At 35.3% G+C, this 22,662-nt stretch overlaps 1 protein-coding gene across 1 annotated transcript; it reads left to right on the top strand.

Annotated features, from left to right (window-relative positions):
• The first annotated feature begins 29 nt into the window (after positions 1 to 29).
• On the top strand, positions 30 to 19,509 carry CXXC4 (CXXC finger protein 4). Its single transcript, XM_006101653.3, has 2 exons — positions 30 to 612; positions 18,708 to 19,509. The coding sequence occupies exons 1-2, from the start codon at positions 61 to 63 to the stop codon at positions 18,750 to 18,752; spliced, it is 597 nt and encodes a 198-aa protein (XP_006101715.1). The 5' UTR covers positions 30 to 60; the 3' UTR covers positions 18,753 to 19,509.
• The last annotated feature ends 3,153 nt before the right edge of the window (positions 19,510 to 22,662 follow it).

Here is a 22,662-nt window from a genome sequence, read left to right as displayed (position 1 = left end):
GCGGCGGCGGCGGCGGCGGAGGCGGCGGCGGCGGCGGCGGCTGGCGGCAGCAGGACCAGCATGCACCACCGGAACGACTCCCAGAGGCTGGGGAAAGCTGGCTGCCCGCCAGAGCCGTCGTTGCAAATGGCAAATACTAATTTCCTCTCCACCTTATCCCCCGAACACTGCAGACCTTTGGCGGGGGAATGCATGAACAAGCTCAAATGCGGCGCTGCTGAAGCAGAGATAATGAATCTCCCCGAGCGCGTGGGGACTTTTTCCGCTATCCCGGCTTTAGGGGGCATCTCATTACCTCCAGGGGTCATCGTCATGACAGCCCTTCACTCCCCCGCAGCAGCCTCAGCAGCCGTCACAGACAGTGCGTTTCAAATTGCCAATCTGGCAGACTGCCCGCAGAATCACTCCTCCTCCTCCTCGTCCTCCTCGGGGGGAGCTGGCGGAGCCAACCCGGCCAAGAAGAAGAGGAAAAGGTGTGGGGTCTGCGTGCCCTGCAAGAGGCTCATCAACTGTGGCGTCTGCAGCAGTTGCAGGAACCGCAAAACGGGACACCAGATCTGCAAATTTAGAAAATGTGAAGAGCTAAAGAAAAAACCTGGCACTTCGCTAGAGGTCAGAGGAGATGATTTCTTGTTTCCCAGTCTACCCCCCTCTCTCCTTTCTCCCCTCTCCTCTCCCCTTCAGGGCTTCTTGTCTGGCTTCAAGATGCAGTACCCCTTTCCCGAAGCTTCATTCAGGCTGTGAGATGCCATTGTAGGTGGTGTGCGGAGGGCACAGCGTCCCCACCGCCTCCCCAGCTGCACTTCCTGTGGAACCGCCCTCCAGATGGGAAGGGCGTCCCTCCTTTTTATCTCTGGGGGAAACCTAATGTAATTGGTTTGAAAAATCAGAAGTTTCACATTCAGGATGGTAAAACATTTTCCTTGGTGGTTAAAATACCCCCCTCCCCTTCTAATTATTTTTGAAAGCATCTCAGCCCAAAGGGTTGGACACATCACATTCTATATACTTTTATTGGCTAGGAGAGGCTTACTAGTGGCCCAATTATAACAGTGAGGACCCAGTTTGTGGCACACAAGCCTATGTGCCCATTGAAACACACACACACACACACACACACACATGAATCATGGAAGCTGAAATACTTGGATTCTAAAGGGGATTTTCTACCTGCTTCCAGAATAGTTTTTCTCTTCAACATGTTTCCCATTTTATTTTCTGCAGATCTAGTATTTTTTTTTTTGAGAAAATAGTATGGAAAGCTGAATGCCACCTGCAATTTTTAAAGAGATGTTGATTTAGAATAAAGGAATACAATTAGTTCATTAATGCAGGTGATCCTAATTTTATTTAAGAATTGTTTTACATAGTTTCAGAAAGAACTCAGTTACCAAAAGATACATGCTTTGGGCTCTGCATTGGACAAAGTAACCATTTTGTGGTCACAGAATTGTTCTATACACAAGCACAGTTTTGGTTGATACCTTATATGGTCTATAACAGTTTCCTTTTCTTATATGTCCTTACAAGAGACAATGTACTGATGATCACTAAAGTAAATGTTAAATTAGACGTTTAATTATGTTAAATACAAAGATTGATGTGTTTGGTGGAAACAGATCAATGGTAACTTGACCAAACAAAAAGAGCGGAAATGGAAAACCACAGGTAAATGGTTTTGGTAGTCTTTTTAGCAAAGAAATGTGGACAAATAATCATAATTGGATTCTTGATAAATTTCACAGAGTAGATGGCTAGATGATCATATGAATATGAGACCACAGGTGGTAGATTTAGCATTTGGGAGTATTCTGTGGGCTGGTTTGTAGGGTGATGGTGGCTCTCACAAGTTATCATCAGAAGGGCACCTACATGTTCTTTTAAAAAATTGTGAACACTGCTTAAAGGAGTTTTATCCACAAAGGACTGGTCTTTAAGAGAATAAAAGATAAGATTTGGAGATCTTTGTTGCAGTTTGAACACAAATAAGATACAGATTTTTCAACAAAAATTTATTAATATAAAGCAAAAAATACTTTGGGATTCCAAAAATAATCAGTATATATTGATAGCATTATTGATTGTGATCGGTTCCATCAAAATGTTGTATATATTCCTCTTTATATGAGTACTCATCTCTTTGTTGAAAGTTTGACTTTACTCCAGAGCAGTTTATTGCATGTTATTTGGCAACTCTGCTAGCGAAGATAATTACAATGATTAAAATGCAGCTCCATGTCTTTTCTTAGGCCGAAAAAATTAGTTTTTAGCTTTTTAGTTCTCTTTTCTAGATCAATTTATTGTAACTTCTCTAGGTTTCTAAGGCCCATGGGTAATGAAAATTCAGTTCATCCTGAAATTTCCTGTGAATACCTGGTTGATAACTATTACCTGTCTTTTATTTTTCCTTTTGAATTATGATAGTGTCTAGAATTGTAGATTTGGTGTTGCTAGTAGGCCTTGTCTTTAGCTAGACCGTACATGGTGCTGCCTACATACCGATTTAGGGTCTGTAGTTCATAGGACCAATGAATAATTCTGGTTCAATTAGTAAATAACCACTCTGAAGGAGCTTAATGTGAGTGCCAATAGGTTTTCTGTACTAGTTTCTATGCCGATTTATCCGTCTAAACACATTTCATAAATTTCCTTTTGATAGTTTTCCCACAACCTTGTGATACCTTAGGCATTTCAATCACATATTATTCGATAGTATTGCTTTTTCTTATTTTTTTAAAATCCAAGTGCTTAAAAGTTCTGTTGCTCTTCAGAAGGTGGGGTGCGAGTGGGAGGGGAAACACATTTCTCTCTTTGTAGAACTCTGAAGAAGTTCTCCTAGCTATATACTACTCATCCCACCAGAGAATGGGTCATGGCTCAAGGCTAAGATTATTAGTGAAATGTTCTTTGTCAAAAAGAAAGAAAAAGAAGTTGTGAGGTTTTTGGTTTGTTTGTTTAATTGACTAAGATTCTATCTAGGTCATTAATAAAAAGCAATGGTGGCATGAGTGCCTTAAACACATGTGTAACCACATAGTTAGGGTTCTAGGAAACCAGCTGGCCACATGTCAGAGCGACAGGGCTCACATGGCTGAACTGAAGCTGCAGCAGTGGTTGTGGGTTGGTGAAGAGTCCTCCTACTGGCCTGCTTCCCTCTTTCATTTGGTCCCTGTAAGTTCTCATCATCTGTGGAGACGTTTTAGAGATTGGATAGACACCCTAGCTGAGAATGGTGATTTGGGGGTTTATTATGGCTGCTACCTGTGGATTTCAGGAGTATGTTCAGTAGTTACTATTTGTTGGCTTTAAATTATGAACTCCAATAAATATGTGGATCTAATCATTACTTATATTCTTATTTATCCCTTCAAACCTCCTGTGCAATTCTTATATTTGACTTATTCTCATCCCAAAGATTGGAGGCATACTCAGATTTTCTGGGTGAGTGAACTGAAATGAAGATACACTCACATGGTTGTTTTAGGATTCTTACCCACATTTTTTAAAGCCTCCCACCTAGCATTCTTTTCAAAAACTGCTTTATTTATTTCCACATTTTCTGCCTAGTCTCAGGTTAAGAGCATCTTAATGCCTCAGAAATAGGCCTATTAAATCACTCCCTTAATATATTTCACATGATAACAATGCACACAAGACTAATTTAATTTTTCTATGATATTGTGCACTATATATTTGCACATAACACCATTCATTTAGTCAGTTACTATATTTAAAAATCATCCATCATTAATTATTTAAAGCAGTTATTACAGATGCTGTATCCCCTTTATGTGACAAAATGTGTTAAAAACTTGGATCCTAAATGATCCACAGTCCCAGATACTTTAAGAAACATGTGATTTTATATTATGATAAGTTGCATAATAGCACTTTGTGTCATACAAAGGTAATCTTTCAGTTTTTGTATTCACAGCAGTTCTGTTTCTGACACTAACTTTTTAAAAATATCCCAACCTGATATGTATAGCTCAAGGGATAAAATTGTCCCATGGGCAGCCCCAGCCTCTTAGGCCCTGAACATTGTTCAGGTGACATGATTGATCTCTGTGGGACAGCATTAGAGACCACACAGATCTGGTTTCTCTCCCATTAGCTGATTTATGGAATTACATTAGTAAGCAGGGCCTCAGGAGATTCCCCTGCCCCCACTCCTGGCTCTGCTGTGAGTTACACACACATACTCACTACCCAGGCTTCCCTTGTGTTGGTGGAGGGACTTGAAAGGGACACATTAGAATGAAGAGACTGGGGAACTGGACAGTCAGGAAAAAGGACAATTCCATTCTCCTTCTTTCTTCTCTTTAAAATTTATCTGCTGAATGCGCAGGCCAACAATAACTTTCCATAAGTTAGGTTGAACTTCTAACGGGTTTGGTGGAAAACATCCATATATTGCCCCCAACTTGATAACTGAGAGTGTTTTTTTGGGGGGGGGGTAGGACACATTTCGTATGTAGGCTGTTTTAAGAGCCCCAACCACATAAATGGCAATTGGAAAATTCTGGAGCAAGCATTGTCTGCAGTTTGAACAGGAAGATGGCACCTACTTCCTGGAGAAATTCATCTGATGATCATAGTAAAAGAAGTGTGTCACTCACACTCAGAGTCTGTGTAGTTAAATAAAAGAATTGGTAATTGAACATGCCATAAGTTTTTGAAGTTTGGTGACTTAAACATTTTTATAGGTAAAATATAGGTTTTATATCTTAAATGGAAACATCTAGTTGTTTGTCATTTAGAGGAGGTTTCAATGTTCAGTTTAAAGAATCAAAAACATACCTGCATGAAAATATAAATTTGTGCTTTAATCTCAAAATGCAAATATATAACTATCAAAGAGAAAGGAAAACTTTTCAATATATTCAAACAAAATAATAGTAGAGTAACACTAGAATGTAATAAAGAAATAAGACACTGAATTTCATATAGGATAAGAAAAAAGCACAGAAAAGGTTAGCTTGGACTAAAGTAACAAAATAAATATAGTTGTAGCCAAGGTATGACTGTAATACAACTTCAATGAAATTCTCTTCCCATCACCAGGTTTAATATAAAGTAGTCAAAGTTGTTTTTAAAGAACCATACATTTTTGATAATTGCTAAATGAAAATAATACCTCCACCTATCCAAATATGTAAATTATAAGCAATCTTTTGAATGTTAATTAAGAATAGTAAAATAAAAGCACTTAAAATCCATTTCTAAATGATCCTATAAGAATGTTTGTTTGAAATTCAGTCATCACCAGACAAAATGCAATCAGAAAGCCAATCAGAACAATAAGCAACAACAAACTGTAGACTTTAATCAGATAAAAACATTTGGATATTTTAAATAAGAATGGAAATTGTATCTTAAGATGAGGGAAATAAAAGTTTCTTGATTTTTAAACATTTTTATGAGTAGATTACTCTATTGCTGCATATTTTGCTTAGTCTTAGCTAACTGTTTTCCTGGATGAAAAGTTAAAAGTTCTATATAGTCAAACTTACAGACTGGTAAATACAGGACAATTAATAAAAATAGTCTGTAAGACTAAATATTGAAAAGTGTCCAAAAGAACGGGCATTTCATCCATGTTTTCTGTGGTTTACCAGCTTGGAGACTGAAGATGTATGTTGGGGTGACCCTGGAAACACTGGTAGAATATTCCTTATGGTTACAGAAGTAAAACATAAAACCATTTGAGTATTCCCCAGAAACAAGTCGCAGTGTTTCATAAACTGTTCTGAAATAATTGGTCCTCTTAGAACTTTACTCTCCAACCTCAATAGGTCGGATAGTCTGAATATGTAGTCCACTTTTATCAGAAGACAATTCATATTTTAAGAATACAAAATGTCCTGCTATTCAATAAATTTCACAAGAGTAGATCTGCTTCCATTTCTGACATTTATTTTTACTCAGATTATACAAAATGCTAAAAACTCATTATATGTCATACAGCAGATAAAATGATTGAGTTAAATTAATAAGTTAAATTCATGGTTTGTTAAAAGTCCCATGTAAACATACAAATTGGAGAAAGGATGACTTCTCTTTTAGCTTTCCTCTTATTTTTAGATTGGCCTTTAAAAGGCAAAATTTGACCCCAAAGAATGGCACAATCTTTCCTTGTTATAAGTGTGATGTTCAGACACTCATTAGAATATGAGATGACCTGGCTGGGGAAGCACAGCATTCCAGAAAATATCATTTTTTACCAAAAAAAAACACGTGTTTTCAGAAAAGTTTTTGGTAATCGGGAAATTTTGAGGATGAGCGCATGTGTAGTGTGGTTCCTTCAGTTGTGCAGTGGCGGGTCTGCTCATCCTTAACATCCTTTTTCATCTGACATTATGCTGTGATCCTTAGGCGGTTCAAAATCTTGGGGGAGGGGCACACGGGTGGTTTTATCCTTCAGTCATATCTTGTTCCATCACATGCAAACACCTGTCCTGAAATTGAATTATTCTGCAGGGTAATCGAAAAGCCTCCCTGCATTCGGCATCATATGTTTTCTGTTGTTTATTGAGTTATGTTGCACCATACTTCAGAGGCGACAGCCATTTAATAATGTTGAAGACTCAGCTCTGCAGGGGCTAAAAGGATCCCAGCAGGCTTGTTAACTTCTACTCTAAAACATTATGAGAAATATTTTTTCCTCTGTGAAACTTCAGGGCTTTCTCTTAATTTATTTTAAGAGCATAAGATTCATAGCCAGGTATGAGAAGGAGCCTTAACATTTTTGGGGGTTTTTCTATTTCTTAATATCTAACCCACCGATTTCACATTACATTTTTTCACTTAAAAGAAAATGGCAAAGCAAACACTTACTTATTAAAAAAACTAATACTAAAGATGTATTTCTTTGGCTGATATATACAAAATATAAATTATAGTCAGAAAACATTCTACTGGTGTCTTGGATTTTTATTTATTTACTAGAGGCCTGATGCATGAAATTCGTGCAAAAGGCTCAGCCCTCACATCCCTGGCTGCCTCGGCCCTCGCAGGCCTGGCTTTGTCTGGAAGGTCGTCTGGACAGTTATTCTGCTATTTGGTCTAATTAGCATATTAGCTCTTTATTATATAGGATAATTAAAAAGTATATTTTTATTTACTTTTGACCACATTTATGATAGGCTGTGGGAAGAGCCACTAGTATAAAGTAAATTACCACTTGAACAATGTTATAGACATCAGCAAACTTCTCTGACTTTATTTACTCACCTGTAAAATGGGGCTAATAGTATCAGCGTACCTTACATCTTTTTAATATTGCATCTAGGTTGTGATCTTTGCATACTGAAAGAAGCTATGCAATTTCTTATTCCTATTTTAAAGTCATCAGTAAAAATAGAGTATAAAACAATTATATTTAGAAATAAATCAGTGCAATAACATGTTACTTAGAGCAGGTAGACATTAAAGCTCAGGTAGAGTATTGCATTTTCTGAACATTTGTCTTAATCATTCAGTTTACCAAAGATCTGACTGGATTTCACTTGGAAAGAGATAAACTCAGTAAACAAGTTTTCCTGTTCTTATGTCTGTCAAATGCCCAGGAAAACTTCAAATTACCCAAGGTAGTCAGTAGATGTGGTGAGCCAATTTAGACAAGTTAGTGCCTCCTCTTTCTCTACCAAAGGCACACCACCACCATTAATTAGTAGATTATGTGTGTGCATGTGTGTGTCACTTTATTAACTCAGTACTTCATTTGGCTATTATTTTCTCTATCTGGACAGACACAAAGGATTATTCTAAATGTGAATCAGTGAGTTTAAGAAAATCATTGTAAGGAAAAAATGGTTAAATGCTTATCATGAGTTGGAGAACATATTTAACAAATACTGGAATAGTGTAGAGTTACTTTTGTTTTGGAAGATAAGTGTGTGTGTAGGGGGAATAGAACAGGTGGACATACATTTTGAGATAAGTGAATGAAGTGACTATGTAGAGCTTTCTTTTTTCTTTTTAATAAGAGAATAGTTATAAAATGAAGTAAGTTAGTGAGCAATATTAAAAAAAGCTGGTGGTTTTCTAGGAGAAATTTGTGATAAGCCCTAAAAAGATTTGGAATATCAACCAAGACAGCATTAAAAACAAAAGAGAAAGGAATATTCAAGCCAGGAAGCAATGCGGTACATATTTAGAAGGAACGTTGTCAAGATAAGATACAGAAGTTTTGCTGAGAATGGAAACTGTAAAAACAAGGAAGATTTCCATGACTTTATCAGTACATTTGGTTTGGGAGTCAGAGCCGAGGTTCACGTTCAGTGGCATGGCAGCTAAGTTAGAGACAAGGAAAACAGTTTGTGCTATGGCTGACATTATTTTCACTTATGCCTTTAAAACATTTAGTAGAATAGTTCTAAAGTGTAGCTAAAGCAGAATACGTCCAATATGGGTGAAAAACATTGGATCTCTTTTAGATCTCATCTGCATCTAAATATCTAAATTAATATTTCCAAAGACTTTTTGAGAAAGTGAAGAAAGTGCCGTACTATGGGGAAAACTGTGCTGAAAGTGCTGTTTCTTGCTCAAGGACTTAAAAACAACCTGGATGATTGATAATGTCAAAAGAATAGAGATCAAGTAGGATGACAAGAGAAAGGCCTGTGTATTTATAGATCAGGAAGAGTCATGGGCATTTCTGTGTATTTCAGCAAATCTGGCGAGTTCCAAAGAAGATATATTTTCTCCAAAACTTTACATAGTGAAAAGAGATGAAATACATTTCTAAAAGAATAGACTATGTACATTTAATTGTGTGGAAATGGTGGTTCTGAGTAATGGTAAATCAGTGGCAGAAGAATGCCTATTGGGGAAGGGCCTATCTATGGGAAATGTTCTTGTTTATAATAAGGTTAAATGAGATCAGTGATGGTTTTAATGGAGTCAAGAATAAGGAAAAGAGATAAAATTCTCTGTTGTCTGTAGATGGATGAGAAGTGAGCAGATGTGGAAACTCTTAATAAACATGAAATACTTTGTTTGCTCTAATTTTTATTCATGAAAAACAAAATAGAGAACACTGGCCTTTTCCATCCCAATGGAAATGCATATTGGATATTTTATATAAGGCTGCTATATAGCGAGTTAAATTCATTATGAAGTGGAGTGGTTTTGGATTTTCCTCACGGTGATTCTTTTCACATAAGTGTGTTATTTATATGGCATGGAGCTGTGTTTTTCAAATTCCAGGTGACAGCACATTAGTGGTCCATGAAACCAGCGTGTGTTGTTTACCACCAGGATTTTTGTAAAGTAGACTAGAATAGAGCAGGACAGAAAATATGAGTGTGTCACATATAGTAAGAGTACATATTGCTAAACTTCTGTTTCAGTTATGTATGTATCCGTAAATGTGTGTGCATGCATGTGCTAGGCTGCTATGTCAAATGTATTTCTAACTGTTGGTTGCAGTCAAAAGCGTTTGGAAAACACTAGTTTAGTGACAGCAACAACACTATCAAACAAGTCTGTAGTGAGGAGAGAAATTATATTTGTGAATGGAACAATGTTCACAAGATAAAGAGTAACATTTAAATGTGTTTCTATAAATAGTGTGTCTTTACTGTGCCTAAGCAGGTCTGTACCTTTTCTGTATATTTATGAATACACTAGAGGCCTGATGCATGAAATTTGTGCAAGGGGCTCGGCCCTCACAGCCCCAGGCCCCGCCCCCCGCCTACTGGTTGTTCCAGAAGGTTGTTCCAGAAGACCTGCCTTCAGGTCTAATTAGCATATTAGTTCTTTATTATATAGGATGGCATGTTACTAAGCATGTGGTAAGCCATTGATCAATTCAATTTAACAAATCCTTAGGTAGGGACTGTTAATTTCTAAAAGATGTAAGTGTTGTGGATAAAAACACACAAACACATATACTGCTTTTTATCAATATCCATGTAAATTTCCTAACTCTATATCTTATTTCATCCAAGATATTTATGATCTTAATTCTCAGTCCAAGATATGGACACACTAAAAATGATAAAATTGAATTTTTTAAAAAATTGGCAGCGTCTCACACCTATTTAAAAAATCTTGGGATTTCTTGGTTCATCCCTGGCTTAGTTCTTCCCCAGACTCAGATAAGAAATACAAACTGCTACCTATGATCTCTACTTGGCTACATCATGTGGTTATGTAGTATTCCAGATTTTTTTAGGAATAAGAAAAAAAAACTTGCCTTAAACATTTAAACATACTGAGAATCTACAGAATGACTTGTTATTTCGAATGTATTTTACAGAATACTGGAAACCCTTGTTTGACTTGAATAAGAGAAAGAACCATATTGAAAGAGAGAAGTAAAGGAATAAAGGGGAAAAAAGGAGAGGGGGGGAGGATGGATAAATGGTGGATGGGTAGGCAGACCATAGTGCTACTGATTAAAGGGAAATCAGTAGGAACCTGTGGCAGGAAAGATTATTATGGTCAAGTTCATTTTCTTGTGTCTGATTTAAATAAAAAATTAGTGGAAATGGTTAATGTATCACAATATTTGGAAAAATGCCATGAGTCTGGGTATAGACCCACTAGAATCATTTAGCATTGTTTTTATTTACCAAAGTGTGTGTGTGGGGGGGGATAGTTTCAGAGAAACTAGTGCTTTTTTCTTTGAATTTTATTTTAAGAGTAATTCTTTCAAGCCTGCAATTAGAAACATAGAATGGCCAAGATGGGAAACTCAAAATTAATGATGGCATTTAGGGAGAATGAGGCTACCCAGCATCCATCAGCAACTAATTGTTCAAAAGTAGTATAACTTTAAATGATTGTAAGGAGAACTTCCTGAAAAATACAGCATTGCACCTATAGAAAAGACTCCAGAAAAAATGACAAAAGAATAGTAATCACGATATCTTATAAATCCCATGCTCACAACAAAGTTAGGCTTATTAATTTACTTTCCTGGTTTATGTGGAAGTGACTGTGTCTGCACAAAGATGGAGAACATGATACTTACAGAAAAAGTAGTTCATGCAAATTCCCTGAGGAGAAATTTGAATCTAAGTACTTGAGTCTTGCTGCTGTCATGGTAGTGGACAACGCTGAAGAGTGCACATCCTCTTAAGGGGGCAGATTACCCAAAATATGTTTCCAAAGAGCTAAGTAATGTAAAATAACGATAAAATTAAATTCTAATAATTGTTGACTGTATACATTTTACTTTTATTATTTCAGAAGAATATTAAGGAGAGAGACCAAAAAGTCAGAGTGGTTGTGAATTTGACCAATTTATTCAGATAGCAATTGCAGTTATTAAAAAAAAACTTTTAAAGAAGAAATACTTCAAAAGCTACATATTATTTTCAGAAGTATAGTCATAACCACATACATTATTTTCTGAAATGTTTGAAATTTTCTCTAAATTCTTCTAAGTAATTCATGGACATGAAACATGCTTTGGTTTCTAGGCTGGGTCTATCTCAGTATTTGGGTTTTTGTCAGAGAAGATTCTGAACCAAATGAAGTTCAGTGGCTGTATCCAAATGTTACAGAGCTTACCTTAAGAGAACATTTCAGTTAAACCTATGTCCACTTGTTAGATAATATAGGAAAATGAATATTTAAAAAATGCTCAGATCTATAATAATCAAAGTGAAGCACCATAATCTGAATTGTTCTTATAGAGGCTAGGTCTAACTATTGTGTTTTACTTGAATATAAGTTAGAGGTTGTCCAAATCATAGTTTTAAAAAATCACTTATTAATATTTTAATTGATTTTCTTTTTGAGAGAGAGAGGGAGATGAGAGAGAAACATCTATTGGTTGTCTCCTACACAAGCCCAGACCTGGGATCAAACCTGCAACCTGGGTATGTGCCCTGACCAGGATCAAACTGGCCCACCTTTTGGTGTAGGGGACAACACTCCAACAAACTGAGCCACACTGGCTAGGGCACTTAATATTTTTTAAGTCCCCTCCTATTTCTTCACATTTGATAGGAATCTTTCTTTTTCTCTTCAATAAAAAACAGGAAAGTTCACTGCCTGCTTCAGAATTAACCAAAATATTTCAAAATTATTCAACAACGTGCTCATGAAAAGAATGTTTTTGTTCTTCAATAGCTGATTTTCAGTGATCTCAACTAAACGTATTGTTGTATTAATAGGGAGACTTTGAGAGGAGATATATTTATTTAACTTGTGTCTCAGCAGTGTGTGTGTGTGTATTAAGATTTATTTATTTATTTATTTAATACATTTTATTGATTTCAGAGAGGAAAGGAGAGGGAGAGAGAGATAGAAACATCAACAATGAGAGAGAATTATTGGTCGGCTGCCTCCTGCACGATCCCCACTGAGGGTCGAGCCCACAACCTAGACATGTGCCCTTGACTGGAATCAAACATGGGACCCCTCAGTCCGCAGACTCTATCCACTGAGTCAAACTAGCTAGGGCCAGATTTATTTATAATATAACCATCTATATTTATGTATATTCATAAATGACGTATAAACAGGTACAGATGAAATTTAGATATTTTTAATCATCCTTGACAGTATAGTATGGATTTCATTAGCCTAAATTTTGCTCTTTAAATCTCAATTTTACTTTTAATTTCCTCTCACACTCCCTCTTATACATAAGGTTAAAAATAATTTTTAAAATAATTTTTCAGAAATGCCTTTTTAATTTGTGGGTCATTGAAATAAATTCCTTTTTTGCAGGTACCATTCTATTATATTTTTGTTTTTGTAAGTCCAAGAACATTTTAATCACTAAACTACCTACTAATACAGTAAATGTACTTATTTCTTGGAATGATGTGGTTTGGAGTGTTTTTACCAAAATTAATTGAAATATAATTATATTTGCAGTAATCAAGAGATTTGCCTAAATAAAGTAGTTACATTTGATAGTAGGGCCAAAAGTAAATGCCTTTCCTGGTCACTTATTGATGAGTATGAATCATGATGTTAATTAAGCTGTTACTTTCCTTCCTGCTGACTCACTCCTACCCCATCCACAAATTCCCTTTGGAAAGTTGTTTCCCTAACCAGCTCTCCTGTCATATTGACTTGACTTAGTACCTGTACAACGTAATGTATAAACTCGTCTTTCCATTTATCAAAGTTAGCCAGGCTCACCTTCTAAAGTCCTGCTACCCCGGTCTAAAGTCATGCCATTGCTGTGGCAGGGTGGCAGTGTTCCTCAAGGATGGGGAGGAAGAGCCCTCTTAGTCCCGAGGCAGGAGGAGTAGCAGGAGCCACAGCCCACAGAGAATCGATGCTAATGAAAAAGCCGTCTCCAGTTTTCCACCATGAATCAGAGGAACCCTGGCCACAGCTGTCAATTTGGAAATCAAAAAAGAAAAATATTCCTTATAATCATATTTAAGGCTCCCTAAAATTGGGTCATAAAATTATCCAGTTACTTATTTGGTACTTTCCTCCTTTTAAAGAGAGGTCTAACATTCCCATTACAGTACTGGTAATATTGCTAGGTGTTTTTTAGTTTACATATGGATAATGGCCAAAATAAGATATGAGTATACTAATCTTATACAGCTTATATGAGAAGTGAATTTTAATTATGAGAAAAGTTGAACTGATGTGTATATATATATATATATATATATAATGTATATTACATATATATTACAGCAGAAAGGAAGGAGAAAGTAAGTTAGATATAATTTTAAAAGTGAAAACAGTGTATACATACATCAACCCACATATTTTTAAATTAAGGTATTATTAAAATATAAAGTTGCTTTTGAATATAATAGTAAATTACTGCACTGTGAGTTTATCATCTATCATAAATTGTCTCTCATACTTACCTATGCTCTATCTGTGCTTGCTAATAATTCTGTTATAGTTGCTGGATTATGATTTTTAAATATGCTATTTATAAATAGGATCTGGGAAAATATTTCTGCTAAAACCATTTTGGGGCATCTCTAACATTTGCTAAGTATCATTTTAGACCAATTAATTATCCAAAGATTTGTATTCATATGCATGTGTGTGTGTATTCACATTCATTCTATATATATATATACAGTTTTCCATTTAGCCAGGTAGGTTTTGAAATTTTGTCAGTAAAAGGGTTTTGAAATTTTGTCAGTAAAATGGTTAACCTAAATAACTTGATATTTTAGCATCATTGTGAATTAAATCATGAAAAAAGTATTTTTTTCCCACCACCCGGAATTCTTTTCCTTTTGTTCATCTAAAAAATCCAAACGTTTGAAGCAAATATAATCAAATATCTAAAAGCAAGCAATGGGACTTACTATTATCTTTTGTCATATTGATTCAGATATGTTTTATTGCCACATTCAGTGGTTCGTTAAGATTTTCAAATTCTAGCATGAAGAGGCAAATCAAATGCAGCGGTGTTTCCAATTCCAAGGCCTTGGATGGCCAAGAGTTTAAAAACGTATAGTGGAACTTCTCATGGTGAGAACAATATTTCAAAATAGTTTACAAGAGGCTGCATTGGCTAAGTACAGTTTCAAATGTCTTTGCTTTTGGTTAGATAAGCATCATTATTTATGGGAATCAGAAAATTATTGGATGACATATTTCTTTTATTAATAAAAATGGGATTGGAGGAAATTATTCTTTAATTAGTGTAAGAATATTGGTGCTTTAAAATACTGACTTCCATGTGGAAATCACTGCATTAGAGTCATCCTGTTTCACAGTAGAATTCTGAAGGCATAGGCAAATCATTGAGACTTTTGGATTTCAAAGTGTATGAGTAAATATAAAGATATATTTAACTTTAGTTACAGAATTTGCTAATGTCATAATTATTATCTCAATTTATAACATGCATTCTGAAGTAAATTTTAACATTGAGCTGCTTTTTGAAAACTCATGTCTAGCTCTATTAAAAATAATGCATTTTATTGTGTCCAGAATACTGCTACATTTTACATATTGTATCTAGATAGGAATAGCCAATCCAATATAGTTCATATATACAAAGTTGTAGATACTCCAAATTCACTTTTTAGGAGGTAAGTTTTTATTAAGCTTGATATATTTTTAACAAGAGAATGTAAAGCCCTGATCAGCCAGAAGATACCATAGTCCCCGTGACTGCTTAGCAGGCACCAATAAAAAAAGAAACATGCTTAATCCTTAAAGTGCCAGCTTTTGGGAATCTTATTTATTTTATGTCATTTAATTATTTCTTCATTGCTGATTTGATGAAAATCAAACCGAATTACATTTCTTCCAGGGACATGGATATGTATTCTTCTTTTTCTTAAATATAAAAGTAAATGTAAAATGTGCTTGGACTTGGATTATATCATTCTTCTATTCAAAGAAATGTGCTGGCTTTTTAAGGTTATTTAGGAGGGAAACAGAAGGCATTCACTTAAGCTTGAAGGTCATTTCATATCTGGCTCATATAGGGATGAATTCTCTGGAACACGATGCTTTACAGCAGAACCGGAAAGAGAAAGGGGGGCTGCAGCCGGCTCCCCAGGCCTCCTGGGAGCAACGCTGCTGTTCGTCAGTGTTTGCACCTGCATGAGCAGTGAAGGCTGCCTTGAACAATGCCCATCAACTCAATTCTATTCTTTACCTCCCGCCCCCTTCCCTTCCTGGGGAATCTGGCTTTCCTGTCACTCAGGATAACGATTTCCTGCAAGCATCACTGAGATCCAGAAAGTCACTGTAATCTCATCAAGAGTGTGATTCCCCAGCTGGGACTCTTGAATTTATATAACTCAAAGGTAGCTAGCTGGTCGGGGTGCATAATCCCCCACATTGGTCCCCAGAGCTCCCACCCATTTAAAATGGAAACCCTCTGATAAAGACGACCTCATCCGCTGACAAAATTAGAGAAGATATATCCCCAAATTAGTACAATCAGAAACCTGTAATTTAACCCAAGATGTTGCCTGATGTTAATCTAATATATTACAGTGTTGCTTCACCCATCCTGAAAAGAACTTAGTCCAGGCCTAACATAAATTTCCAATGAGCCCAATAAAATTTGGGCAGGAGATTGGCTCTGCATCCTGTTTTGTGGCCTATGGGACACTGAGGAGCTTTGTTACTCTTTATTAGTAAAACTGTTAGAGAAGTATCACTTCAAGTTTCTAGTGAATGCCTTGAAAATTTGTTCTAAATGGTGCCCACCTAATCATTTTTTAGGCTGTATGACCTCAATCAAAGATATTAATATAAGAGAGAAATATTTTTTAAGAGATGTTTCCCTGCTTACCTTCTTCCTTTCCCTGGGGCAGTGGGTTGTCCATATCCTTATGTAGAGATATATGCTGGTTTCAACGTATGCACAGTAATATGCCCACATCACAGAGCTGTTTTGTGACAGATCTTGTTAGTATAGAAAACCAGCTCTGTGCTTCTCTCATTGCATTATCTAATTTTTGTGCCAACAAGCATTGAGAAGTGCTTATCTTTTTTCTCACAACATTGACCTTTCAGCCCAGGTGGCATTTTATAAAGCTGTCTTTTTAAAAATATTATAAATAACAGTGAGTAGTGGAAAGGGTCACAGGCAGAGCAAAGAGCTGGAAAAGAAAGTTTAAAATATCTAAGACATAAGGAGTTCATCTCATTAAAAAATGTATTCCATGTATTTTTTTGTTTATCTTCATAAACATATGTTTATCAAGATACAAAATTATATAAGCATATATTTACAATCTTGTTTCCAGTTGGCATCTGAGAGTAAATTTGGCATCTCTATGTCATATACCATACATGTAAATGTGAATATATGTGAATATAAATGCACATGTTTTATTTTTCATATGTGAATCTGTAATTGCATGGATATGCTTGGATCTAACTTGTTAAAAATGACTACATTCATATAAGTATGCATACATAAATAAAATTTATTCTTAGTTGGCATCAGGCAGCAAGTTAGCATCTGTTACAAACTAAGTTTGCATTTACTGTGCGTATGTATGTGTGTGTGTGTGTGTGAAGCATAAATATTAGAATGAATATATTGTTTCTTATTCATAGTTCCTTTAATAATGGTTAAGTGCATGTAGGAGCATTTATCATTATTACATTTATCATTCAAAAGTTAAGCGTAGAAAGCAGTAAACAGGTTTTTTTCTCAAAAACCAAGCAATGACTAGGGCTCCAGGTATGCACAGTGACCTGAAGAGAAGGAAACGGATGAAACCATAAGGAGTGGGGAGTAAAAGATTAGTAAGATAAGTAGCATTTTTGTGGGAACAACGACCTTTTAGTTTGTGCTTTCAGAAAATGCTTCACAAGTTAAATATTTTGGTTTATACATATATACCTATATGCAAATTGGGATTAGATACCACTAGTTTGTTCTTACCATATTCATGTTGAACTTTATTGTGTTGGCTGTGAGGACAGTTTATAAAAAAACATTTTAAGTACAGGTAGTGAAAACAGTTCTGCTTTCCAAAATGATTATTTTATATATTTAAATTTCAATTAACATCTTGATCAATTAGTACACTTTTATTTTTAGATGACATTACTGCAGGACTGTATCAATCGAATAAGGCATGTGTGAGAAAGTAAATAAAAGCTAACCAGTTATCAAAAAATATTTGTGGTAGGACTTTTTATGAATTTTCTGAAATACGAAATTCAAATATTATTAACACTGTATGTTAACACTCTATAAGGTGTGTGTGCGTGTGTGTGTGTGTGTGTGTGTGTGTGTACATGTACTTCTATACTAACTCAATATTTTTGTAACAGTCAACATACAGTTAATTTACTTATTTATCCTCAGCAGCCATCTTATAGTCTACACAGGCTGGTTGGACTAGTTTAACAAGGAATAAAATTAACTCTCATTTGCCCTTATGAGAAAATTTACTCTTAGCTTGTTTCTTATGTACCTTCAATATGTACCTACGGGATTCTGTTTTATAAAAAAGAGTGTGGCATGATGGATTGCTATAATGTTAACATATAGAGGAAAATTTAATAGTTTAACTACGATTGAATAAAAAAAAACCCATTGTAACTATTAGCTTTTTGTTGAAACGGTTGCTCAAACTTTTGGTGTTAGTTTATTATTCCTTTGGAATATGGTAGTATTTTTATGGTACAAAAGGGTAGTTATGGTCAATTGAGAATCATTGGTTAGTATAAGTTTGTTTCATATAGATTATATTAATTTATTGAATATGCAGACTTACTTTAAAATAGTGATATATTTTGTCAGTCTAATTCTGATTAGATTATCTGTAGGAATATTTAGCATTAATAGTTGTTAAGTGATAGAAGTAATATTTATATAATGTTTATTGTGGTCTTGTCATAAAAGAAGTTCTCCAGAACAAAAAATAAATAACTTCACTGAGTTCTAAACATTGGTCTTACAGAGGGTGCATGTGTATGTAGCAGGTACAGATTTTAACGACACTTCCTAGCTGGTCCTCCTATTACTAATGGCATGAACCATCCCATTCATTCTAATTGCTATCCCTGTTCTACACTGTGTTTCCTCTATTTTTAGACCAATGAGTTTTAATCATTATATTTAGTAAGTCAGCATTAAATTCAATATTCTAATTTTTGTAGTGTTCTAAGATTGACCATCTATTTTTTATTAAATGTTGAAATATACAAGTCTTTATGTTGTACCTTACTGACTAAAACTATTGCTGAAGAATAAAGGAGAAAATTCTAATTTTATATTGGCATAGAAAGTAAGCTTAACTTGTCTTCTTGCTCTTTTTTTATAGAGAACACCTGTTCCCAGCGCCGAAGCATTCCGATGGTTCTTTTAAAGCAGTAGTCTATCTTATTTTCAAGGCATTTGGAAGTGAAGGGCAAACTAATGTCTTGTTTTAAGGAACTGCTTAGTCCACCACTGAAGAAAATATCCAGATATTATTTTCATTTTATGTATAGGGGTTTCTTCAAAAAAAAAAGAGGAAAAGAAAAGAAAAAAAGACATATCAAAATAATCGGGGAGCTCGGGGAATTGGCCAGTCTATTTACTTTGGATACACTGATTCTTTGATGTAATTTAGCTATCCTAGTGACGTTGTTGTCTATTTTGAAAGTGGCTGTAAAAAATAAGTTTGGGTAAACCCCTGCTGTAAAATCATGTATCTTTGCAAAGTACATATCTATACTTCATTTTCAAATCTATGTGTTTCAGTACTGTAAACTGTACAGATAGCAGCTTGTATTTTGTGTGTCTAGACACAAGGAGACAATCACGTCTGAGCATCTATGGAGATTAACAGTTTGTACACAACAGTGTGGTTCTGCGAGTTAAATCTGGAGCAATAAATTTTAGCTTTAAATATTTCTTGCCAGTTGTTTCTAGAAGCAGCAACAGCGGTGGCATGTTTTGCCATGCATCTTTCAGTAGAGACTCGATGCCAAGTTTCACAAGAAGAAAAGATTACGCTGCATCCGGCAATTACCTGCAGTTGTATTGTTATAGGAGGGAAGATGTGATGAAAGTTTCAATTAATCTTTTGAGCACTATATTAGAGTAGTGGTTATGCACTTGCATTGCTTACAAACGAGCTGTACAGAAGGGTATACCTCCCAAATACTTAGTGTAGTTGACTTGTCTTGGGTTGCACTGTAAGGCGGAGTACTCTGAGTAGTTGGAACATGCAGAATCAGTTGTATAAATTTTTTTAAAACAGTGTTTTCTAGGGTACAGAAAAAAGTATCATATTGTAAGGGGAGAAATCCATGACTGAGTTTTTTACTAGCGCAGCAGGGGCTGTATTTTTTGTTTGTTTATTTTTTGCCTTATTTTTATGTTTTTGGTAGGAAAAATAAACACTTAATAAAATGTATCCACATGTTTTAACTCCATGTATGATATTAAATGGGTAGTTTTGTTTTACATTTTGAACATATCAAAGCTTCTGCCTTGAGACATGGCTAGGTATACTTTTAAGTAAAAGGAATTAAACACATTCATAAAAGTGAGGTTTTTTTAAATCTTTTGTTATCTTCCTTTCTCATAGCCTCCTATTTGGACCAGTGGCCTTCCCCTAGGCCCTCAGTGGAATGTTCCATTGCTCCCATTCCCATTCTTGTCATCAAGGATGCTGTGGTTCCAGAGAATTCCATAAATGTAAACAACCCCTAAACACAAAGGAGTATGCTTCATAGGACCCGGGCTACCTTTTCACATAGAATTTGGTTTGCTTATGGCAGTTGGGGCTCCTAAGGCTGTCCCAGTAGGACAATTATTATTTGTGATGACATGATACCTAAGAAGTTCCTTCCTCCCTTCTTTCCTTCCTTCCTTCCTTCCTTCCTTCCTTCCTTCCTTCCTTCCTTCCTTCCTTCCTTCCTTCCTTCCTCCCTTCTTTCCTTCCTCCCTTCTTTCCTTCCTCCCTCCCTCCCTTCCCTCCCTCCCTCCCTCCCTCCCTCCCTCTTTCTTTCCTTCTTTCTTTCTTTCTTTCTTTCTTTCTTTCTTTCTTTCTTTCTTTCTTTCTTTCTTTCTTTCTTTCTTTCTTTCTTTCTTTCTTCTTTCTTTCTTTCTTTCTTGTCAGAGACTGTTCAACTTCAGCAATAAAATAGAGTTTAGCAAAAACACATAGAGAATCAAAGTTGCCATGTTACTGTCATTTTTTTTTTTTTTTATCCACTTATTTCAGCCTACACATCCATTAGCCTTTTGAAAAATGTTAGCAAAATGTATCATGTGAAGAAAAATAACTTGGGAAGAGAAAGGGTGGTGAAAAAGACTGCAAAACTTTAGAAAGCCTAGCAGATGAATAATTTTAAAAGGCTATTTCTAGTTTTGAATTGGAAGTAATAGAACAGAGGAGATTTTTAAACACATGGAAGGAGCATTCACCATAAGAATTCTGGAGGGAGGGATGGATAAGGTGCTGACAAATGCCAATGTTAAAGTGTGCTTTAACTTGCCTGGAATATGAATGCAAGGTCCACAATTATGGTCCAAAAGCCTTTTTGAGGAAAATTCATTATCTGTTACACCTATCCATGTTTAGAGAAGAGAATTAAATAATCGCAAACTAAAACATGCTGTATATTAGTTTTGAGATCACTTCCCACTTGCTATATATTCCTTTGAGGATTTCTAGATAGAATTTCTATTCCAGCTGTGGGAGAAGAGAGCTATATGAATTATTTCTAGTTCTTTTTTATTTTACTTATTTTTAAAATCAATTTGATAATTTTTACAAGTAAGTGAAAACTAACTTTCACACTTGAATGGGAAGCTTGCCTTGCTTTTTGGAAAACGATGATTGTTATTACAGCAGTGAAGCAAACTTCTTTCCCTTCAGACTGCATTAGGCATACAGTAACATATAAAGATCTCATAGCAATGTACCAAGAGTCTAAAATACATGCTAGTGTTGCATGTCTTGATGTGTTTTTGTTTGTTCGTTTTCTTAAAGAACTTATGAATCTGTATATTGTAAAATGTGGTGTTTTACATGTCAATTCAATTTTTTAATGAAAGAAAATCTGTTGATTATTAAAATGGAAATGTATAGCTTTTCTTTAATTCTCTTATATGTTCTTATTCTTGACAGTGTTCTTTTACACTTACCCATTTCTTTGGTTTTGCTAAAACTCTATTTATATAATGTAGAGTGCATATAAAGTTCTCGTTGATGATGTTGAAGAAGGATATTACTCTTCCGGCCTCACTCTAATTCCTTTCTCTAAGTCTATGTACCAAGAGCTGTAAAGCATATCATTATAACCCTAAGGGAATGATTTAAAGGTTTACATTTTCATGATTTTTAAAATACCAATGAAAGGCAACTTTTAAAATTCCTCACTGTATGTTTTATATTCAGCACCAAGAAAATTTAAAATATAAAAATGGAATATAGATCGGGTGGACTATCAATACACCTTAAAAATTTCCTATCAGCTAAGTCAAATAAAATAGTTTGTAAGAGCGGTCTACATACACAGAAGTCTTGCTTTGTCTCGGTGTAGATGAGGAAATGCTATATTCTGTCAGCATTTTGGGGGGGAGCATGGAAAATCTCTGGGTGTCAATTTCCTTGTCAGCTGTCACTTAGCACCCTAACATCACAAGAACATCATAATGTAAACCTTTTTTTCTAGGTCTTCAGACTAAAGTGGCTTTGTGATGAATTCTATCTGTCTGTGTACAAGGGGAGGAATAAAGTAGAAATGTATCTATGCTTGGGAGAAAAAAAAATGTCTTCCTCCATTGTAAGAGTGTATAAAGACATCTCCTGGTTGCTTAATTCCAAATACACAGCTTCCTTCTTCTAAACATTTATAAGGAGCAAGAGATGGTGGGCTGACTATGAATGAATTAGTATTAACTAATCACTAAAAGAAAAGGATATTCCCTTCCTTTTATTCAGAACCCCTGACATGTAAATTGTACAATTAATCCTAAAGCATAGAAAGTGTTTAAGCTGATAGTATCTGTAATCAAATAATGAAAAAAAGGAAAGCCGTTAAATGAACACACCATTTAGGGTCAAATATGTTCAGCAAAAACCGTAGTGGGTCTTTGATCACAGGGATATCAAGCAGTTGGTTCTCATGTAATAGCTAAATGTTTCAGATTTTGTTTTTATTAAATTTGGCAGTTTCACACTGAGATCTGTATTCCTGGTGAATGGAAGACAGCTACTGTGTTAGAAGGGGTTCAATTTTCACAACTGCAAGGAAGTCAGAGAAGTTTCAGGAATGGAC

The sequence above is a fragment of the Myotis lucifugus genome, unplaced genomic scaffold (assembly GCF_000147115.1).
Source record: "Myotis lucifugus unplaced genomic scaffold, Myoluc2.0 scaffold_375, whole genome shotgun sequence".
In the NCBI taxonomy this organism is placed as follows: Eukaryota; Metazoa; Chordata; class Mammalia; order Chiroptera; family Vespertilionidae; genus Myotis; species Myotis lucifugus.
Note: the sequence above shows the minus strand (reverse complement) of the source record. Positions and strands in the feature narration are given on the sequence as shown.

Bases quoted from the DNA above. Each gene is read 5' to 3' on its own strand.
- CXXC4 (XM_006101653.3), top strand. From the start codon at position 61: ATGCACCACCGGAACGACTCCCAGAGGCTGGGGAAAGCTGGCTGCCCG. The intron at 613-18,707 runs GTCAGAGGAGAT...CTTTTTTTATAG, and splicing joins AACCTGGCACTTCGCTAGAG to AGAACACCTGTTCCCAGCGC.